We start from the raw sequence: 21,529 nt of genomic DNA on the forward strand, positions 1-21,529 counted from the left end.
CTTCTGGAGGGTGGAGGATTTTGAAGGGAAAGGGCTCCCTCTCTTTCCTTCTTTTTTAAAAATCAGTATCACCAATTCCTCGGCCTCTCACAGTCTTGCCTCGGTTTCCCCTCTGGGCTGCCATTTTTATATCCTAAAACACCTGATTTCCAGGAGCCTCCTAGATCAACCTCTACTGAATGCTACCTTAATGGTGACCACAAATTCAGGTGACCTGGACATGATGTCCAAAGGCATTATTCCGCTGTAAACTTTCTGTACTAAGAGGTGTGAGAATCCCTCCTCTCTCTGTTACCATATTCTTCCATTTCAGAGTCTGTAGGATTCAGAGCTGTAACAGATCTTACAGGTCAACGAAGCCAACCCCTTCATTTTACACAAAGGGGGAAACTGAGGCCTAGGTCATATGGTCCAGGCTTCAGATCCATCCATCTTCCTTCCTTCCTGGGGACTGTACTATTTCTAACATAGAATCATAGAGTGGCTGCCAACCCAGCGAAAGCACTGATTTCTGACGGCAGAATGAAGGCTCCCCTCCTCCTCCTCTCCTATGTCCTGTTCATCCTAACCTGTACCCACATCCCACACAGCCTTGCAGTGTCTCCTGGACATGCTCTGTGTACTTTCTGATCACTCCTTCTCTCCAGGAACCTGGATGTGGCACCCAGCTGCTTGCCCAGGCCATGCCCAAGGAGAAGTACTTTGGAAGATCTTCTAGATATTTAGATTGGCAAGAGCACTGAACCGAACACTTTGGATGTGGGCTTGAGGGACCTGCTATGGCCTAGACTGAGTCTTGCTGGGATGAAAGTTCTGGTTTGAAATGCTACCTTGGACGCTGCAAGATTTCTCAGGTAACAAAAATAATAACCAATGAATTCGTGCATCATTAACAACAGTCGTAGGCATTTCTACGGTAAGTGTACATAGGGAAGCTGTGTGACGTCATGGATGAGGAGCGGACCTCGAGCCAAGTGGACGTGACTTCAAGTCTCAAGTCTAACCTGAAAGTGGCTATGTGATCCCTGGGAAAAGCACAGAGTCTCTCTGGCTCACAGCAACTCTCCAGGAGTGTGGGGAGAAGGTGCCAACCTCAACTAATGGAGGGAATTTCCTCCCCTAGGAGTTCCTTATACCAATGAGATCACGGGACCAGTCTCTGTCCCTCCCCTTCTCCGGCTCTCTCCCCCTCCACTCCTCCCTCCTCTGGCTCTCTCCCTCCTCCCTCTCTCTCTGCATGTCCACATGATCCTCTTGGTCTAAGAATATGAATCTTCACACTTAGACTGTTATTTATTTATAGTATTCAACAAACTCCCCCCTTCCCAAACTGACCCAGCGGCCCCCCACTCTTCAAATCAACAACCCCAGCCTCCTTGAGGTTCCTTGAGGCATTTCCTCTGCCTGTCCCCCAAGCCTGGAATGTTCTCTCTCCTCATCTTTGTGTCCTGGCTTCTCTCAAGACCCAGCTTGAACCCCACCTTCTACAGGAAGCCTCCACCAATATCCTTCAATGCCGGGGCTTCCCTCTGGCATCGTCTTCAATTTCTATCCTAGGGACAGGCAGTCTACACTGGTCCTGACCTTTGGAAGGGTAGAAGCATTGGCAGTAACTGTGTCAGATCCACTCTCTGGGGAGAGGAGGTGGCACAGTGGGCATCTCATGCACCAGAACTGCATTGACCATCATATCCTAATCATGGCAAGTCTGGAAGCCCCCGGCTCCACCCTTTCTATGGCGCCTCTGCTGCATTAAGAAGGGAAGTATTTTTAACTGCCTCTGCTCCAGCTCCTGGTCTCCCACCAAAAGCCCAGCCTCAGATGCCGACGCTTCTGTTGCTCTCTCTTGACCCACTTCTGTCTGTTCCTCTTCAGTGATGCTCACTGGCCATGCCTCTCTGCTCCCACGGGAGGATGGGGAAGGAAAAACCAATGATCCAGTTCACACGGGGGGTATTGCCAACAATCATCAACAGATGTTTCGCTGAAATATTCAAGTCCACTTTTTTCAACTCCGAGAAAATGTTCCTGCCGCTTGTTCTGATTTCACATAAGAAACAAAGGCCTTTAGTTCCATCATCCCAGAATTCCAACCCCCAGGGATTATCGAAGGCCTAGAGCAAGGAGGGGAACGTGAGGGGCTCCAGGCTGCAGGGTCTGGGGCTGTTCTCTCATGTCAGAGAGTGGCTGAAGGAGGCTATCCCCAGTGGAGGAGAGAGAGAGAGAGAGAGAAAGGGGGGTAAGGGGAGAGAGGGACGGGGAAGGAGGGAGAGAGAGTGTGTATGTGTGTGTATGTGGGGTGTGCACGCTCACACATGTGCACCCAGATGCATGTGCAGGCGGGCACTGTGGCCCTGCAGAGGACAATGCCTCCAATCTCTAGGCTCTGAGGAGGCTCGGCATTCTCTGCACATACCTCCCAAGCCCTACCACTGGATCTTGTGGCAGGGCTTAGTCATCTCATCTCCAGAGTCTGTAGTGTGATACTGAGGAGACCAAGGTTTGAATCCCGGCTGGGCCCCTTAATAGCAGGAGTGACCACGGCTGCTCCCGTTGCTAGTACTGTGTCCCCGACTACTGAGCGTGTGTCAGGATGGGCATGAGATGAATGTGCTCCAGCATCCCAAGACGCCTGGAGGAAGGTGCAGCCGAAACCAGTCTTTCTACGCTGGCACACAGTAGGCAATTAATGAGAGACAGTGAATGCAGAGCCTTGCAGAGACTTGGGAGTCAGGAAGACCGAGGTTCCTGCACTGCCTCAGACACTCACGAGTCATGTCATCTCTCGTTGAAAACAGCACCTACATCCTAGGGCTGTTATATGAGATAATGAGGGTACAGTGAAATCTTAGTAAATAAAGGTGGTAAACAAAGGCTTACTCTGTCATCTTCAAGCCTACTGATGTGCTGCTAAATGAAGACGGAGAAGCTCATGAAATGAGGCTATGTCCACGGCAAATTTAAGTTATTTAATCTCAGGAGGGCCCTCTCTGCTGCAAGGCAATCCTACCACACCCTCCTTATCAACCAGTAACTATCCCACTCACCACAGCGGCTCTTTCAAACCTTTCTGTTCCTCCTCAAACCTCCCAAGGCTCCTCTTCCCTCAGCCTTGCAGCTGAGAACCCTGCCTCCTATTTCACTGAAAAATCTGGGGTCATTTTTGGTGAGCTGTCTCCTCTTCCTGCATCCTCATCTCCCATCACGCAGATGCCTTCTGCACTCTCCTCCTTCACCCATTTCACATGGAGAGATGAACCTTCTCCTTGACAACTCTCCTTTCTGTATGTAGTAGGGATCCCATCCTGTCCCGTCTACTCCAGCTCATGGCCCTGCCTTCCCTCTTCTCTCCAAACTGCTGGCTACTATCCTCTTGTCTACACACCTGCTTATCCTGTCTTCGTCATCCTCAAAAGCCCCTAACTATTGGCACAAATGTCTCCTCTCTTTTGTGACTAAACATTGGCTGCTCAAGGAACATGTCTTGGGAAGGCATCTACCCTCCACTTCCTGTCTGCTCCCTCTTCCTAACTCTCCAGTCTGTCTTCTGACATCATTCCACTGAAAGTGCCCTGCCCAAAGGTACTAAGGATCTCTTACCTGACAAATCCAGCGGCCTCCTCTTTCCTCTTGGCAGCCCTGGACACTGCCGGACACCCTCTTCTCTGGAGGTTCTGTTATACGCATCAAACCTGATCCTCCTCTCACCTGTCTGACAGTTTTGTCCGGTCCCTCCTGTATACTGTAGGGGTCCCTGGGCCCTCTCCGCCCCTCCCTCTACACTCTTCCACTTGTTGATGTCCTCAGATCTCATGGACTGTCAAGTCTAGGCTAATGGTTCTCAAATCTACTTATCCAGACTCAACCTCTGTTGACTTCAATCTCACATGTCCAACTGCCCATTGGTGCTGTATGGCACACAGACACCTTCAAAAGCATACTCATCTTTTCCCCCAAACCCTCCCCTCTTCTTAATTCCTCTATTACTACTGAGGGTGCCACCATCCATCTAATTATCCAGGCATGCAAGCTAAGAGTCATCCTGGATTCCTCAGCACCCACACATACACATACATGCACACACACAAGCTGCTGCCAAGACCAGTGACTTCCCCTGTGTAACATCTCCTAAATATGTTCCTTTCTCTCCTCTGACCCTTCCCCACCCTGGCTCACTGGTTGCTGGGGAGTCTGCTTGCCTCAAGTCTCTCCCCAGTCTAGTCCACCCTCTATTCAGCCTCCACAGTGACTTTCCCAAAGCACAGGGCCAGTCAGGACAACACCACTGGCTCCCTATCACCTATAGGATCAAATGTCCAATCCACAGTATTTCCTCACCCATCTCTTTCCAGTCTTATTATACCACACTTTAGGTTTCAGCTAAAGCTCCACATTTTTCAAGAAGCTTCTCTGGATTCCCCTACATGCTAGTGCCTCCTCTCTGAGGTTCTCACTAGTCTCTCTTAAGTCTATCTTCCTTTCACAAAGTTGTGTGCATGCTATCTCCTCTGCCATACGTGAGCTCCTTGAGGGCAGAACTCTCTCCAGCCTTTCTTTGTATCCCTAGGGCTCAGCTCAATGCCTCGCATGCAGTAGGTGCTGACTGACCAGGAAGGGCCATTTTTCCCCATCAAAGCCATACTAGGAAGCCCAGGGACAAAGCATAATCTTTCATGCCTGTAGCAGGGATCCTAAAAATAGGTCTAATACAAACTCTCATTTCCAGAACCCCCTTAATAATTAATACAAAGTACTTTTCCCTCAAAAACCCTGAGAAAGATACATTTCATATTTCTGCCCAGTTTATAGATGGGAAAACTATAGATGAGAGGCAAAGTGTGTTCATGTGCACATAGTCAGTAAACATAACAGCAGGTGGGACACAATCTGGAGCTCAGACTGATCCTAGACTCCCTCAAGCACTATCTATAACAACACAAAACTTTCAGAGCTTAGAGGTTATGGATATTTCCTGGAGTTTGTAGGTTCACAGGTTTCAGAGTCTGAAGGGACCTGCCATCATCTAGTCCACCTCATTTTAAAGTTGAGAAAACTGAAGCCCAGAGGAGGAGCAAGTTGCCCAAAGCTGACCAGTGGGCATCCATCCCACCCCCCCAGATCTCTCCTCCTCTCCTTCTTTCCCTCCCCCTCCCCCTTTCTCTCCTCCCCTCCCTCCCCTTCCCTCTCTCTCCCCCTCCTCATCCCCCCCTTTCTCTCTCTCTCTCCTCCATTGGGGATAGCATCCTTCAGTCACTCTCTGACATGAGAGAACAGCCTCAGACCGTGCTGTCTGTCACCACTGAAGTCACAATAAGAAAGTCACAAAACTCAAATTCAAGCTGGAGGAAGAGTTCATATTTTGTCATGTGTGTTCTCCCTGAAAGCCCTTTCTAAGGCAGAATGTGTGTGTGTTTGTGTGTGTGTGTGTGTGTGTGTGTGTGTGTGTGTGTGTGTGTGCACACACGTATGAGCTTCTGTTGCTTCCTGCCCTTCCCCTTGGGAAGGATGGAGGTCGACATTTCTGGCCACTTTCAGTCTCTGCATTTCCTCCCCATTTCCTTTTCCGTAGTCACATTTTCCAGGTTCCATCACTGACATGCGAGCTGGATGGGAACATGTTTCTGCCCCTTCTCTGAGCCCTGACAAAGTTCTTTACATGGAACTGAAGAGGCTGTCTTCTCCAAGGAAATAGCAAGTTCTCCTTAGAAGGATTCGGAATCTGTGGGCTCTGGAGGCTAGGGAGATGTGACAGCCAAGGGAGTCCATGGAGAGGCAGTGACAACATTGAAAGAATCTTGGAGCCCTAGAGCTGATAGGAACTCGGAGGCCCTTCTGGTCTAAATTCCTCACTTTTCAGAAGAGGGAACTGAGGACCAGGGTGACAATGCCACATGGAAAGTTAGCATCTGAGTGAGGATTCGAATCCCAGACCTCTTAAATCCAACCTCTTCATTTTCTAGATCAGGAAACTGAGGTCCAGCATGGGGAAGTGACTTGCTGGTGACAAAAGCGTCTCTTCAACCTCAGGTCCAGTGTTCTTTCAAGTGCAGCTTGAAAGTGTAGCAGGTAGGACATGATCTGGAGCTCAGTTTGATCCTAGACCTCCCTCAACCACTATCTAGAACAACACAAAAACTTTCAGAGCTTAGAGGTTATGGATATTTCCTAGAGTTTGTAGGTTCACAGGTTTTGGAGCCTGAAGGGACCTGCTATCATCTAGTCCACCTTATTTTAAAGTTGAGGAAACTGAGGCCCAGAGGAGGAGTGAGTTGCCCAAAGCTGACCAGTGGGAATCCATCCCAGATCCATGGCTCCTTCCCGAGGATAGGGCCTGGAAGCTCAGTTCTTCAGCCCCACTGAGGGGCCTTGAGAACCTTGTCCTAGCTGAGTGTCACTGGCACGGGGTCAAGCGTCAAGTCAGTGACGTCCAGTGACTGCAGAGAGACTTTCAAGTCCAAAGTCAGCATTTATAAACAGATTTAAGAGATGAACCCCAGATTGTGAGGATGACCTCATCTGGGAGACCTTCTCTGCCAAAAGCCACAGCTGGAATCATGCTAACTGGTCCTCTCTGAATCCTCAGGATCTCAGACCCCAGGAGGATCTTGGGAGGAAAACAGACGGCAGTGATAAGGTCAGCCTGGACCTGGCAAGCTCAGAAAGGCTGAAATGAGCCTTCTGGACTCAATTACAGGAAAAAGTTCACCAGATCGGCGAGCTCTGCCTGTCAACCAGGTTAGGAGTGCTGAGCTGCAGAACCACACAAGGCATCTAATAGCTGGTCAGAGGCACTGGGAGGTCCTGGCTCTCTGCTGAGCCAAAGCCAGCCATTGTCAACAGGATCAGCAACAGGCTGGGCCTTCGCCATCCAGCCCTGCCTCATGGGACCAAGCAGAGGCTGGCCCAGTGGGCTGCCTCTCTGCCTGACCATACAGAGGCCCAGCTGGGCTACCACGTGGGGCTGGATGCAAGCAGGGGTGTCTTAGCATTGTGTGCCCTTTAAAGGGTTCCTAGGAGGGCTGGAGCCAAGACGGCAGACTAGAAAGACACACTTACATAGGGCCTCCCCCCACACCCCATAAAATACCTATAGAGAGGGACTCTCAACAAATTCTGGAGCAGCAGAAGTGGAGAACAACAGATTGGAGAAGATTTGTAGCCCACGGTGACCTGAAAGGCCCACGGAAACGTCAGTTGCGCCAGACATAGAGCCCAGCGCGGAGCCCAGCCCAGCCTTGGCCGAGCAGCACAGCGCGACTAGACTCTGGGAGGAGGACACCTCGGGGCAGAATCTCCAGTCCCAGTAGTGGGTCCTCAGATCCCTTGGACCACAGGCACCAAAGGTCAGAGACAGGGTTTAATCAGCAGGCCAAGAAGGGAGAAGGGCTTTCCCATAGTTCCAGCAGCAGGCAGCGGCCACAGAGCCTGCACAGCAACCTGTAGGGAAGCTCCATTGTTGGAGCGTAAAAACCCCTGGGGGCATTGAAGAACTGAGTCTTGCCTCCGCCCTGGGTGGAGGCCATGGTCCAGCTGGTCTTTGTCTCACACTGAATGGCAGCCCTGCCCATCCAGCTTATCTGAAAATCAGCCCCCAGTGCTGACTTGGGAACTGGAGGCCAAGTGGCTGTGGAGAGGTATCTGCTAAGATTCTAGGCACAAAAATCCCTCTCTGCATCCAGACCAGTACACGCTTGATTGTGCCACCCTGGAGGAACTGAGATCTCACAGATTCCCAGAGTATACCCTACTCTTGACAAAGGACCCAAAAAGTCAAGTAACTGGTTAGGAAAATGCCCAAAAAAGGGAAAAAAAGTAAGACCAGAGAAGGTTACTTTCTTGGTGAACAGATATCTCCTCCCATCCTTTTGGATGAGGAAGAACAATGCTTACCATCAGGGAAAGACATAAAAGTCAAGGCTTCTGTATCCCAAACACCCAAAATAAATATTCAGTGGGCTCAGGCCATGGAAGAGCTCAAAAAGGATTCTGAAAATCAAGTTAGAGGGGTGGAGGAAAAACTGGGAAGAGAAATGAGAGAGATGAAAGAAAAGCTTGAAAAGCAGGTCAACTCCTTGCTAAAGGAGACCCAAAAAAATGCTGAAGAAAATAACACCTTGAAAAATAGGCTAACTCAAGTGGCAAAAGAGGTTCAAAAAGCCAATGAGGAGAAGAATGCTTTCAAAAGCAGAATTAGCCAAATGGAAAAGGAGATTCAAAAGCTCACTGAAGAAAATAGTTCTTTCAAAATTAGAATGGAACAGATGGAGGCTAATGACTTTATGAGAAACCAAGAAATCACAAAACAAACCCAAAAGAATGAAAAAATGGAAGATAATGTGAAATATCTCATTGGAAAAACAACTGCCCTGGAAAATAGATCCAGGAGAGACAATTTAAAAATTATGGGACTACCTGAAAGCCATGATCAAAAAAAGAGCCTAGACATCATCTTTCATGAAATTATGAAGGAAAACTGCCCTGAGATTCTAGAAACAGAGGGCAAAATAAGTATTCAAGGTAGCCACCAATCACCACCAGAAAGAGATCCCAAAAGAGAAACTCCTAGGAACATTGTGGCCAAATTCCAGAGTTCCCTGGTCAAGGAGAAAATATTGCAAGCAGCTAGAAAGAAACAATTCAAGTATTGTGGAAATACAATCAGGATAACACAAGATCTAGCAGCTTCTACATTAAGGGATTGAAGGGCATGGAATAGGATATTCCAGAAGTCAAAGGAACTAGGACTAAAACCAAGAATCACCTACCCAGCAAAACTGAGTATAATACTTCAGGGGAAAAAAATGGTCTTTCAATGAAATAGAGGACTTTCAAGCATTCTTGATGAAAAGATCAGAGCTGAAAAGAAAATTTGACTTTCAAACACAAGAATGAAGAGAAGCATGAAAAGGTGAACAGCAAAGAGAAATCATAAGGGACTTACTAAAGCTGAACTGTTTACATTCCTACATGGAAAGACAACATTTGTAACTCTTGAAACTTTTCAGTATCTGGATAGTTGGTAGGATTACACACACACACACACACACACACACACACACACACACACACACACACACACACACACACACACATAAAGACAGAGAGCACAGAGTGAATTGAAGAGGATGGGATCATATCTTTAAAAAATGAAATGAAGCAGTGAGAGAGAAATATATTGGGAGGAGAAAGAGAGAAATGGAATGGGGCAAATTATCTCTCATAAAAGAGGCAAGCAAAAGACTTTTTTAGGTTGGGGAAAAAGAGGGGAGGTGAGAGAAAAACATGAAGTTTACTCTCATCACATTCCACTAAAGGAAGGAATAAAATGCACACTCATTTTGGTATGAAAACCTATCTTACAATACAGGAAAGTAGGGGTGAAGGAGATAAGCAGGTTGGGGGGGATGATGGAAGGGAGGGCATGGGGAGGAGAATGCAATACGAGGTCGACACTCATGGGGAGGGAAAGGACCATAAGAAAATAGAAGTAAAGGGGGACAGGATAGGATGGAGGGAAATATAATTAGTCCTATACAACACAACTAGTATGGAAATCATTTGCAAAACTAAACAGATATGGCCTATATTGAATTGCCTGTCTTTCAAGGGGAAGGGGTGGAGAGGGAGGGAGCTAAGAAGGTTAGAACTCAAAGTGTTAGGACCAAATGTAATGTTCTTACCACTGGGTAACAAGAAACACAGGTTAAGGGGTCAAGAAAGCTATCTGGTCCTACAAGACAAAAGAGAAGACGGAGACAAGGGCAGGGAGGGAGGATAGAGGAGAGAGCAGATAGGTCACAGGGGCAATTAGAAAGCTGGGGTTTGGGGGGGGAGGGGATAAAAGGGGAGAAAATTTGTAACCCAAAATTGTGTGAAAATAAATGTTAAAAATTAATTAAAAAAAAAAAGAGAAGATGGGGACAAGGGAAGGAAGGGATGTTAGAAGAGAGGGCAGATCGGTGATAGGGGCAATTAGAATGCTCAGTGTTTTGGGGAAGGGGGAGGGGAGAAATGGGGAGAAAATTTGGAACCCAAAATTTTGTGAAAATGAATGTTAAAAGTTAAATAAATAAATTTAATTTAAAAAAATAAATTGATAAAAATTAAAAAAAAAAAATAAAGGGTTCCTAGCTCCTCCAAGGCTTAGGGGCATCACTGGGCAAATCCCAGCTTTAATTTCTCCCACCCTCCACTTTCTCCTCTGACCCTTCCAGTCCTTTCTTGGACGTTCAACATCCCAGGCTCCTCCTAGCTCTGACCTCCTTAGTACTTGGGTCTGCCCTGAATCTGACAGCCTCTGTTCTAAGGCCCCTCCCAACTTGGCCATTCCATGTTCTAACAGGTGAGGATTTGGGAGCTCAACGTGGACCAGGGAAGAGCAGATTCAAAGAGGGAAACAGGGCCTAGACTCGAGTGCTCCAGGGCCCCTCTATACCCATTCCTCAGCTCCCTGTATGGGACTCTCCTATTCCTGAATCACAGAACCCTAGGGTTAGAATGCACTGAGGAGGCCACTTAGTCTGGGGTGCTCCCCAGCACCTTCAACAAGCCCCTCAACCAGCTTCCACTAAGGACCTCCAGGGAGCAAGGGCCTGCCCACTGCCTGCTCCCTGGGCAAGTGAGGAAACGCCCTTATACCACACTTGGCTTCCTCTTTACAACTTCTCTGTATTTTCTGTTTTCTTTCCCTCTCCCCATTCTCCCCATCCTTCCTCCTGTCTCTCTTTTCTTTGTCTCTCTCTGTTTTTCTGTCTCTGTCTCTCTCCCCTTGCCCCATCCTTCCTCCTGTCTCTCCTTTTTTTTGTCTGTTTTTCTGTCTCTCTCCCCTTGCCCCATCCTTCCTCTTGTCTCTGTCTCTCCCTGCCTGTCTCCTACTCCTTCCCATGTCTCTGTCCTCTACTCTCCATGTATCTCTCTCTACTTCTATCTTCCTTGTCCCCCAATCTCACATGCTTCAGAACCTGAGAGAAGCCGCACCTCTTGCATCACCCCCTACTAGTCTGCACTTGGTCTCCATGGGGCCTGCACCAGGGGAAGAGGGAGATGTGGGCTTCAGCACCAGAGGCATAGCTGCTGTCCATCAGTGACAGCTGCATCCCTGAGGAAGGAGGGGCTAGTTTCTGTCCAAAGGCCCAAGGCCAAAAGGATGGTCCGGGAGCTTGGGGTTTGGGGGGGTGGGAAAATGAGAGCTCAGGACTGAGCGACCCCTCAGCTGACAGGCTCAGCAGAAGAATCCATTACCATCACCTGGGACTCCTTCATCTACTGGCTTTGGGAGTGGTGGCGGATGGGGAAGGGGAGGTCCGTATTAAGGAATGGTGATAAGATTTGGGGTCCACTCTCAGCTCTGCCTGGATCTCTTTACCAAGGTCCTTAGCCCACCCAAACTGTAGCCTTAGTTTCTTCTTCTGTAAAATGGAAGATGGGCCAGAAGACTGATCCTCCAAGGTCCCTTCCAGCTCCAAAAGCCTTCGGCCCAACCCCTGCCCTCAAACTGGCTGCCATTGTAACGAAGGAGAAGATGGCCATGGGAGCTTAGACAAAAGCTTAGTCCACACAGATGGATAACTGGTGTCATCCACACCCAGAAGGCCCTCCATCTACACTGGCTTCAGCATAACCTGAATCTGCCTGCTGAGGGGAAGCCAGCTGAACTGGGAGAAACAGGCTTGATGTGAGAATGTAAGAATGAAAAAAATGAGAAGAAATGAAGAAAAGGGTGGGCGAAGACGTGGACGAAAACACAGCCAAAGCTAGCAGCGCTCCCAGGCTTCATGGCCTGCCGCTGCTCACGAGAGCTCCATGAAGTGTATCATTTCCACATTCCCCCTTCAGAGGGTTAAACTCAAGGTGAAACAGGTTAAGTGATGTGTCTAGAGTCACCGAGGTAGGAGGCGCCTGAAGCAGTATCTGAATTCGGGTCTTTCTGGCTCTGGGCCAAGTGCCATATCCACTGTGCCACCTAAGTAAGGTCTATGAAACCTCAGTCCCCAGCACAGCCCCCAAGGGCAGTCCATGAAATCACATGAGACAGCATTTGTGGAGTGCTCAGTGAGATGCCTAGCATGCAGCAGGCACTTAATAGATGTTACCTCCCATCCTTGCCCCCCATTATAGAAAAGTAAGCCAAATGCAGGTCCCAGAGCACAGTACCTCTGTGGGAAGGAGCCTCCAAAGCTGCCTTGGCCCAGACTCAACAGGAGACCCTGTCCACTCACATCCCCAATGGGCAGCGCCCTTGCTCTGGCTCAGTGACCTTCAGCAGCGAAGGGGAAGCCCACTAGCTCATGGCGGCACCTCTGGATGGCTGTCAGGATGATGAATGCACTGAGGCATGAGGAGGGGGATGACCACGGGCTGCTGCCTGCCCCGCCCCCACCCCCTGCCCCCTGCCCGTTCATGGAGCACCATCATGGTTCTGATTCCTACCACGTGGCTTTGCCAACACCAGGCTGACTTTCAATGTTCCCCCATTCAGACAAAATTCTCCCCGCCCTCCCCCACCTCGGTGGGAAACAGGAAGGTTTTACTGGATTTTACAACATGAAAGATGTCTCACTTGCTAATCAGAAAAAGGGGAGAAGACCGATGAAGGGGAAGTACATCCCTCAGAGATGACCAGAAGGGCTAGTCGCATCAAAGCCTCAGAGGGGGACAGGGTTCCCAGGCATGCTAAGCGATAGAGGGACAGTCAAAGGAGAAAGCATGGGCCATCCACTGTCTCATGCTTAGCCTCTGACCCTTGGCCAGCTGTCACGGCTCAGGTGGACCAAGCCAAGAAGTGTGGATGGGGCAGCTCAGGTCAAGCAGGGACACAGCAACAGTGAGTGACCACCCCGCAGACCCTGGCTCGATTCTGCTCTGTCTCTGTATTCACATCCACATGGCATATGTAGGCACACATGATTCCCGCCCCCTCTTCCCGAGATCAGTCTTCTAAATGCGTTAAAATTTCAAATCATCTGAGAAATGAGATTCACAATGTTCATATAGCACTTAAGATTGGAAAAGCACTGGACACTCTGGGGCAGGGCCTCATCACCTGCCCCATGACAATGGCTGCTGGGACAGAGGACTGCCTGCCTGGTCTCTCCCCACCCTCCATCAAAGCACCAAAGAGATTTTCCTAAGGCACTGGTCCAGTCACATCACCCTATACTCAATAAACTCCCTAGCTCCCTATGGCCTGGATCCCTGGCCTCGCCTGGATGCCTACTGATCCAATACAAAATGCCCTGTTTGGTACTGAAAGCCCTTCCTAACCCAGTGCCCTCTGGCCCTTCCACTCTTCTCACACCTCACTCGCCAACACATGCTCTGGGATCTAGTGAGTCCTGTCTCCTGGCCTTGCTGACTGACCCCACACCCTGGAGCAGTGATGCCACCCATCTCCTGCCAGCTCACAGCAGCTGCCCCAGCCTCCATCACTCCCCGAGCTCAAGAGCCACCTGCAAACCTTTACAGATTGCCCTGGAGGCAGAGGGCCTGGGTTCCAATCCTGCCCCTGGCACGTAAGGACAGTGTGACCCTGGACAAGTCACTGCCCAACGCTGGACCATGGTTTTTGTATCTGTCATCGAGAGGGCTGGACTATTGGTCTGCATGGTGTCTCCTCCATTGGAGGATAAGCTCCCTGAGGGTAGGGCCTGTCTTCTGCCTCTTTTTGTGTCCCCAGCACTCAGCAAGATACCTGACACACAGTAGGTGCTTAATAAATGTTTATGGATTGATCGACTAGACCAGGGATCCCAGGATCTCAGCAGCAACAGAATCATGGGTAAGTAAATCAACTCAAACCCTCAGTTTCCTAATATGTAAGAGAGTGACAGTACTTTCCTGAGATGTCAACCTACCAGCCCACATGGATTAAGCACCTACTATGTGATGGGCACCTGCCTGTTGGGACAGACAGGTCTCCACTGCAGAGGAACCCTGGGAACTAGTCAGAGGGCCTTGGGATACTGGGCTGAAGGGGAGGGAAGGGCAGGAAATGGGAGAAGCCCAAAGATCCTGGCAGAGTTCTCCTGACATCACCCTTGAGTTTGTCTTCTGTTCATAACAACTGGCCTGAGTCAGCAAGGGCCAAATTATGTCAGTATGCTCTGCTTCCAAAGGCAGGGAAGGGCGGCTATTGTGCAGGTGAGGGGAGCTCTCCATGTCTAATGGGAAAGTTCAGTTCCAAATAGTCATTTCTTTGGAAATGACTTACGTGATCCCACTGCCCGACCCTCTGAATTCCACAGATGAGGAAGATTTAGTTCCATAGAGGGCCCTAAAAGACTTGCTGAGGGAACGTGGAAGCAGGGGTCTCACGCTCAGACACAGACCTTGCAATGGCAGGGTAGAGGGGATACTTCTCACTGGCCCAGGTCCAGGCCTCAGTTCCTTCTGCTCATCACATTGATGAAACTCAAATTCTAAAAGCCTATGGTGGGCCAGAGGCACGCATTCCCTCTCAACCAGACCTGAGTTCGAGGGAAGAAATTCTGAGCCTGGGCTGAATTTACTGAATGGGAAGAAAACTTGGTCAGGTCACGGGTCTGAGGCCAGACCCATGAGCATCTTTTTCTTTATGTCTCTGCCCCAATGACACCTGTTCCATTCACTGAACCGACATCTACACAGCACCAAATGTTTACAAAAGCCTTTAACTTAGCCCGCAGCCTCTTCAAAGGACTATACCCTGTGGGATCTGTGAGTTATAAGAATGACTGATCATCACCTCTAGCTCAGGCTAGAGCTCAGGCCACAGGGTCCCTGCTCTCATGAATCCAAAGATCCTGAGCTTGCCAGAGAACATTACCAAAAACCAAAATGGCGCCCAACAGCCAACCTCAGGTGGAGAAGATGAAAGGGGCCTGAGCAGTTGAGAATCCCAGAAAGGCCCTTGTGGCCCTCAGGAGAGAGATGACGCAGCAGTGATCTGAGCTCTCCCTCTCCTCCCCCACCCCAACATGGCCAGTCCCCAGCAAAGCCTCAACTGCACCATCCGTCTGGTACTTACATTCAGCGCGTTCTTAGCGGCTTCCGCTTCTGATCGACTATCAAAACTGACAAAACCGACGGGCTGAGAACAAGAAGAGGAGGGCAGGGTCAGAGCTGCAGGCAGGGACAGCAGAGGCCAGAGGTGGGGGAAAGAGCTTCTGAGGAAGGTGAGGATGGTGCCACCCACAGGACACCATCAGGCAAGGCTGACAACACATTTTTGTTCCTTCCCAACGACTCTCCCCGCCCTCCTTCAGAAAGACTGTCCTCAACAAAGAAACAGAGGTAAGCAAGGAACAGGCTTGGCCACGTCCGATGGACAGATGGTCCTTCAGACACCTAAGCCACACGGCCCCGCTGCTTGTGACCCAGCTGCTGGGAGAGGTGCCCCCACTAATCCTGAGTTACACTTCTACAAAAGGAAAGGACTGGACTAGATGGACATCTCAGTGCTTTCCACTGTAAAGAAAACAGTAGTGTTTCTAGGGGGAATCACTCACTGTGCATGGACAGGCACCGGAGGAGCTACTGTGTGCTTGGACAACTGAGGAATGAACTAGAGCTTCCCCCGCCCCTCTCCTGCCCTCAGTCATCTCCTGCCCCATCCCACCTCTGGCTAAGAAGGGGAAAACGAAGGCCGAGGCTAACAGCAGGTGGTGGAAGGACCCCCTGATTCTGCAGCTCAGAGGGGGCTGGGGACTTCCAGGGTCACAAGGCTCAGTGTTCAGACCACCGTCCCCCAAGGTCGCCACCTCCACCCTGGTGATGCCCTAAATATGGACAAATGGAATCATAGATCATACGCTGACTCCTTTTACCCAGGAGGAAACTGAGGGAGCCAGGAGATGTGACTTGCCAGGTCACTGAGTAAGTCGTTGGGATAAGGACCTAGGTCTCCAGGGGACAGGTTCTCCTTCTTTCTAAGACATAGCAGTATAGCCAGAGGCTCGCCTTTAACTTAGCCTGCAGCCTCTTCAAAGGACTATACCCGGTGGGATCTGTGAGTTATAAGAATGACTAATCATCACCTGTAAACGTGGGAAAGCATGACAGCCATCATGAGAGTGAAACAAGGGCTTGGACCTGCTGGCCTCTGAGGTCCCCCCCTCCCCACCCCTGGCTCTTGCTCTGGGCTCTTCAGTCTCTCCCACTGTAAAATGAGGGGGTCAGACCCACTGGCCTCTAAGGAACCTCTGACTTGTGTTTACACAGAAGGCATTGCTGGACAGCGGCAATCTCCCAAGTCTGATAGCCACCCACACTGGCAGAACGCAAACCCAGGGCTTGGGGCTTCTGAAGTTGCACATCCCCATCTGATGGGCCTGTGCTGGAGGCCTGAGAAGGGGAGGGAGGGGAAGGGAATTCTTTCTCCAGCTTGTTTTTGGTGGCTCATCCATCCCAGACCCAGCAAGGAAGGCCTGCCAGCTTATTTCCAGGTGTGTTCTGGGGGAGCCTCAGAACCAAATGCACTGCGCAGACACCTGCTGTCTCACCCCAGACCAAAGTGGGGGCGCTTACCTGCTTCGATGTCAGCTTTATTAAGGAACCTTCGTAGCCCTGAAAAGAGAGGAGAAGGAGGCGTCAGACTGGTGACAGGCTACAGCAGGATATAGGAGCTGCCTGGCAGCTGCAGATGCATGCTCACAAGACAGTGTTCCATGGCTGAGCTGGCTGTCCAGCCCTGCACTTGAGAGAGCAGGAAACTGAGGCAGGAGGGCTTGCCTAAAAGCCCCAACTCAAAGCCAGGTGTCCTGAGCTGCCGCCAGGCCGGGCCCCTCCCACATCTGACCAGGTAGAAGAGCTCGTCCTTCTTTCTACCTCCTCAAAGCCCCTAGGTGCCTCCACAGAGGGCTCTGGGGTTAGGGTGACATCTTTCCTTACTTTCTTTGTAAACAAAAAACCTGTTAAGATGACTTTTTTATTATGAATTTGACAATCATCGAACAACCCTGAACATCCCAGATACAAAGAACAGAAAAGGACCAAAATGCATTGACTTCTGTTGATTCTCTTACAAGGGATGGCTCTCTGGGGAGGGGAGGGAGGATAGATGCAAGGACATCTCATGCTGGAAGGCCCTCTAGTCCAATCCATTCATTTTACAGATAAGAAAACTGATGCCTAGAAAAGCTAAGTGTCCTCACAGGATGATAGATTTAGCACTGGAAGGGACCTTGAGGTCTTGCTTGGCTTGGGGCAGCTGAAGGGGAGCAGCAGGGGGGCCTTCAAGAGCCTTTCCTGGATGAAGAGGCCAGCTGGGATAGTGGCCAGGGGTCCAGCCCTGCCTCTGTCACCTCCTGCCAAGACCAAAGCAGCTGCTGGTCTACATTTGGGGGGAGAGGGGGGGGGGAAGTCTCCGCACTGGAAACTGCCCATCGCCAAGAATGCACCTGCAGGTTTCTCCCTACACCCAATAAGAAAATGTGCCCCTGAAGGAATCAGGGTCCTGGGCCCCGCCCTGCAGCAGTGACCCGGGCCAAGCCCAAAGACCCCACCTAGGAGGAAGTAACTGACACCAAGCCTAAGGTTAGTCTTCCCAAACATTGGCAAAAAAGCAGCCAGGCCTGCTCTGCCATGAGGGCATCCCCATGGGCAGAGCCCCAGGCCACAGGAACGCTGTGCTCCCCTCCTCCTCCTTGATGCACCCTTCCCCCTCCCAGTGTCTAACAGCATCCCCACCTCTCACTCTCTTAATCCCTGGGGTATCAGATTCCCACCCATCTCAAATGTGCCAACATCTAACCCACACCCACCTCAGCCCCACCTAAAATCCCTGGCCGGTCCTGCCTCCTCCTCTCAGTCTCTCAGTCTCAAAACTCCCCCTGCTCCAACCCCTCCAAAGCCTGGGTCTGACCACATCACCAGGCTGCTCAATGATCTCTCATGGCTCAGTATTACCCCTGGCTCCAGCCTACCTACTCAGGCTTATCACACAAGAATCTCTTCACACACTCAACTGGCCAGGTTAACTGGCCTTCATGCCAGTTTCTCATCTCCAGGTCTTTGCCTAGAATGCCATCCTCCTCCCCTGGACCTCTTAGGAAGTGCCTGGTGTCCTTTAAAGTTCGAGGTCTCGATGACATCTTTCTCATCCCCTTTCCCTATGCTCCCTCTGTACCCTGTACATCCTCATGCCTGTGTGCCTGCCCTGGCCAGCCAGAGACCCAAGGCAGCAGATTCTGTACTTGTCTACATTTAGCAGCAAGCACAGTGACCAGTACACGGTAAGCGCTGGATGAAGAGTCAGAACAGGGGGTCGACCTGGGGAGGGTCTCTGCCCACCCCAATCACAAGGGCGCTCCAGGAGGCGATGGAGCGCCAGGTCTCAGGGGCATGCGTACCTTAAACGGTCTGAAAAGGAGATAGAGCTCCCGAGGCTTTATGTCCAGAGGAAGGCCACTGACAAAGAGGGTCCGGACCTGGGGGAAAAAGGAGAGGTTGTCAAGGCAAGGCTGAGAGCCAATGACAAAACCCAAAAAACCCAGCTTGTACAGACTGTGGGAATCAGGCAGCAGCCTGCTCTGAAGCCCCAGGTCAGCACCGCACTGGCAGGGCTGGACATGGGGTATCCCTCAGGCTTTGGTTTGAGGAACATCAAACCTCCAGCCCACAGAGAAGGTAGAGTCAGAGGTCAAGCCGAACTACAACAAACGCTAGCTGTTCCTGGAAGCACAAGACCGGCAGGGACAAAGAAGCAAAAGAAAGCTTGGTATTCTTGTCACGTGTTTTTTATCTTTTCATAAACAACACAAGGTTAGGGTTTTTATAGATTTCCAACTCAGAGGCAGCATGGAGTCCTGGGAAGAGGGCTGGAAGGACTAACTGTGATTTCAAAGTATAATGATCCAGCAGGCCACTCACTTCCTAGAGAGGTGATGGACAAAGGCTAACAAATGAGACATATAGTTTTTAAATATGGTCAGTACAGGAATTTGTTATGCCTGGTTATGCATATATAGACTTATATTTTCCCTCAATGAGGGCAGTGAGAGGGAAAGAAAAAAAATCTTATTCATTAAAAAAATTAGATCTAAAAAAAAAGACTGATGGATGTCTAGTCAGGAAAACCTACATGACATGTTCCTCACACATTTGACCAGCTCTTTTACCCTGGGCAAGTCACTCAACCTCTCGATGCCTCCCTCACTAGGTCAGTCACTGTTCCTGCTTAACGCTGACAGTCATTAAGATTCCAACAAACTAAGATAATCCAAATACCACTAGTTACCTGTGTGACTCTGAGAAAGTCATACTCTTTCTCAGGTCTTTGATCTACTCCTCTCTAAAACAAAAGGGTTGGACTTGATAACTTATAAGCTTCCTTCAAGCTTAAGCCACTTACCCACTCTGTAAGCCTCAGTTTCCTCATCTGTAAAATGAAGATATTGGACTGGATGAGGTCTTTCCTAGCTCCTAAATCTGCGATCTGAGTTACAGCGCACACATGTATGCATGTATATCCACATAGGCGCTCAATAACTGATTACCTATGCCCTAACTGTGACCCTCAGGGGCAGATTTAAAGTTCCTATTTGTCTCCTCTCCTAGCTAGCATGCCTTGTTTCCTTCTTCTCTCCCCCATTCTTGCTTTGTTATCCCACTGTAAACAGACATTTGTGAAAACCAGTTTTATTTTTTAACATTTTAATTTATTCTTTACTTATTAGCATTCTTTTCTTTTTAAATTCTGAGTTCCAAATTCTCTCCCTCCCTTCCACTCTCTCAAGCAGTAGGACAAATTAGACATGTGAGATGACACAAAACAGATTTCCCTATCAGCCATATTCTTCTTAAAAAGCAAGAAAAATAAAGTGAGAAAATTATCCTGGAGTCCGTACTCCTGGCGTCCTGGTTCTCTCTGGAGGGAGAGCATTTGTCATCACGAGTCCTTTGGAACTGTCTTGGATCACTGTAGTTGCTAAGTCATTCAGAGTTGATCACTGTACATTGCTGCTATTACTATGCACAATGATCTCCCGGTTCTTTTCACTTCACTCTGCATCAGTTCGTATAAACCTTCCCAGTTTTTCCGAAGGCATCCTGCTCATCATTTCTTATAGCACAATAGTATTTCATCACAAACATATACCATGTGTCCAACCATCCCCCAACTGACAGACATCCCTCAATTTCCAATTCTTTGCCACCACAAAAAGAGCCATACCGACCAATCTTAGTAACTAACCTAAGACACAAGGGGAACATAATATAGAAATGATTTAATCAGCTGTCTGGAACACAGGTCTTTTCATCCATTAGTATGAATCATCGTAGAACCCATGATCTCTCGCCTCCATTGTCCAGTAAACGCCCCACACACACACATCAGGCTGGGGAGCTGTCCCCTTCAGAGGAGTCAGAGCAGGAGTGACATCCCCATGTCTACATCTACAAAGTTCAGTAGCAACAGGACCGAGACCCTAAAGCCCTCTCTTCAGTTAGTCTTTCTGCTGCTCCCTTCAGTTAGTCTTTCATTTCTCCATTAGTTACCATGTGCACAGAACACAGAGTTGTCTAAGACGTGGCTCCTGTCCTCAAGGAGGTTAGTCGACAGGGAAAGGGGACCTGGACACAAATGTCTGGAATACCAGGCGTGTGGGGTGAGAACTGTGAGCTACACAAATTAAGAATGGATAGAAGGCAAAGGAGGCTGGGGCAATGGGGAGGCAGCATTGGACCTGGGTCCTAAAGGCCAGAAGATGGTGGTGGGGTCTGAGTGGGGTGAAGGGCTTTCCAAGTAAGATTGGAAATACTGATCAAGGGAACATATGAGGAACAGCAAAGACCTTGCACAGAGGGCTGTGCAAGGGGGTACTGCTGGAGTAGATTGGGACCTGGTTCATGAAGTCCTTGAATGCCAGGTAAAGAAATTTGAACTTTATTCTAAATTTGTCAGGAGAGCCAGAAAAGGCACTGGACAGCATGGCATCACCAGGCAGGAAAAGTGGTACAGAGTCCAAAGCAGGAAAGAATGGGGGATCTAGCCTGGCAAACAGAGAACAAGGTATTTCTTCTCCATGTGGATATTAAAAAGAATCTTCCTTGTATAGCCTCCCACCTCAGACCAAGAATTCGAGCTCCAAAGACCCCATTCGCTAAGTAGGACACAACGACAAACACCTCATCAACTTTATTAAGCACCTAACTTTATAAAGCAGGGATGGCTAAGTGGTGCAGTGGATGGAGTATAGTGCCTTAAAGATCTGAGTTCAAATCCAGCTTCAGACCCTTGTAGTTGTGTTACTCTGAGCAAGTCACTGAACCCCTATTTGCCTCAGTCCCTCATCTGTAAAATGGGAACACACTGAAGGAAACAACAAACCACTCCAGTACCTTTGCCAAGAAAACCCCATGGACATCGTCCATGGCCGTGTGTTTTCTTGGCCAGTTTATTTGTGCCCACTCCACCACCAGGAGCTCACTGGCCCAGTCAGGGTTGACATTGGTCCATGGAGATGTTTCTTAGTAGAAGATCACAGAGCTTTCCCCTGCACTCTTGGGTCCAAAGGCTCTTGGGGGCTCAAATCATCCTTAGAGCAGGGAC

General features: G+C 49.5%; 1 protein-coding gene across 7 annotated transcripts in view; it reads right to left on the reverse strand.

Moving 5' to 3' along the window:
- Nucleotides 1-21,529, reverse strand: part of RBPMS (RNA binding protein, mRNA processing factor) — a 140,369-nt gene that overhangs the window by 54,342 nt on the left and 64,498 nt on the right. For all 7 annotated transcript variants that reach the window (XM_072625506.1, XM_072625509.1, XM_072625512.1 and 4 more), the window contains 3 exons: nucleotides 18,327-18,404; nucleotides 16,504-16,542; nucleotides 15,005-15,067 (listed from right to left, as the gene is read on the reverse strand). In XM_072625506.1, the coding sequence (XP_072481607.1) occupies nucleotides 15,005-15,067; nucleotides 16,504-16,542; nucleotides 18,327-18,404 (180 nt within the window). The remainder of the gene's footprint in view (nucleotides 1-15,004; nucleotides 15,068-16,503; nucleotides 16,543-18,326; nucleotides 18,405-21,529) is intronic.

Source organism: Notamacropus eugenii, chromosome 7 (assembly GCF_028372415.1).
Source record: "Notamacropus eugenii isolate mMacEug1 chromosome 7, mMacEug1.pri_v2, whole genome shotgun sequence".
Lineage (NCBI taxonomy): Eukaryota > Metazoa > Chordata > Mammalia > Diprotodontia > Macropodidae > Notamacropus > Notamacropus eugenii.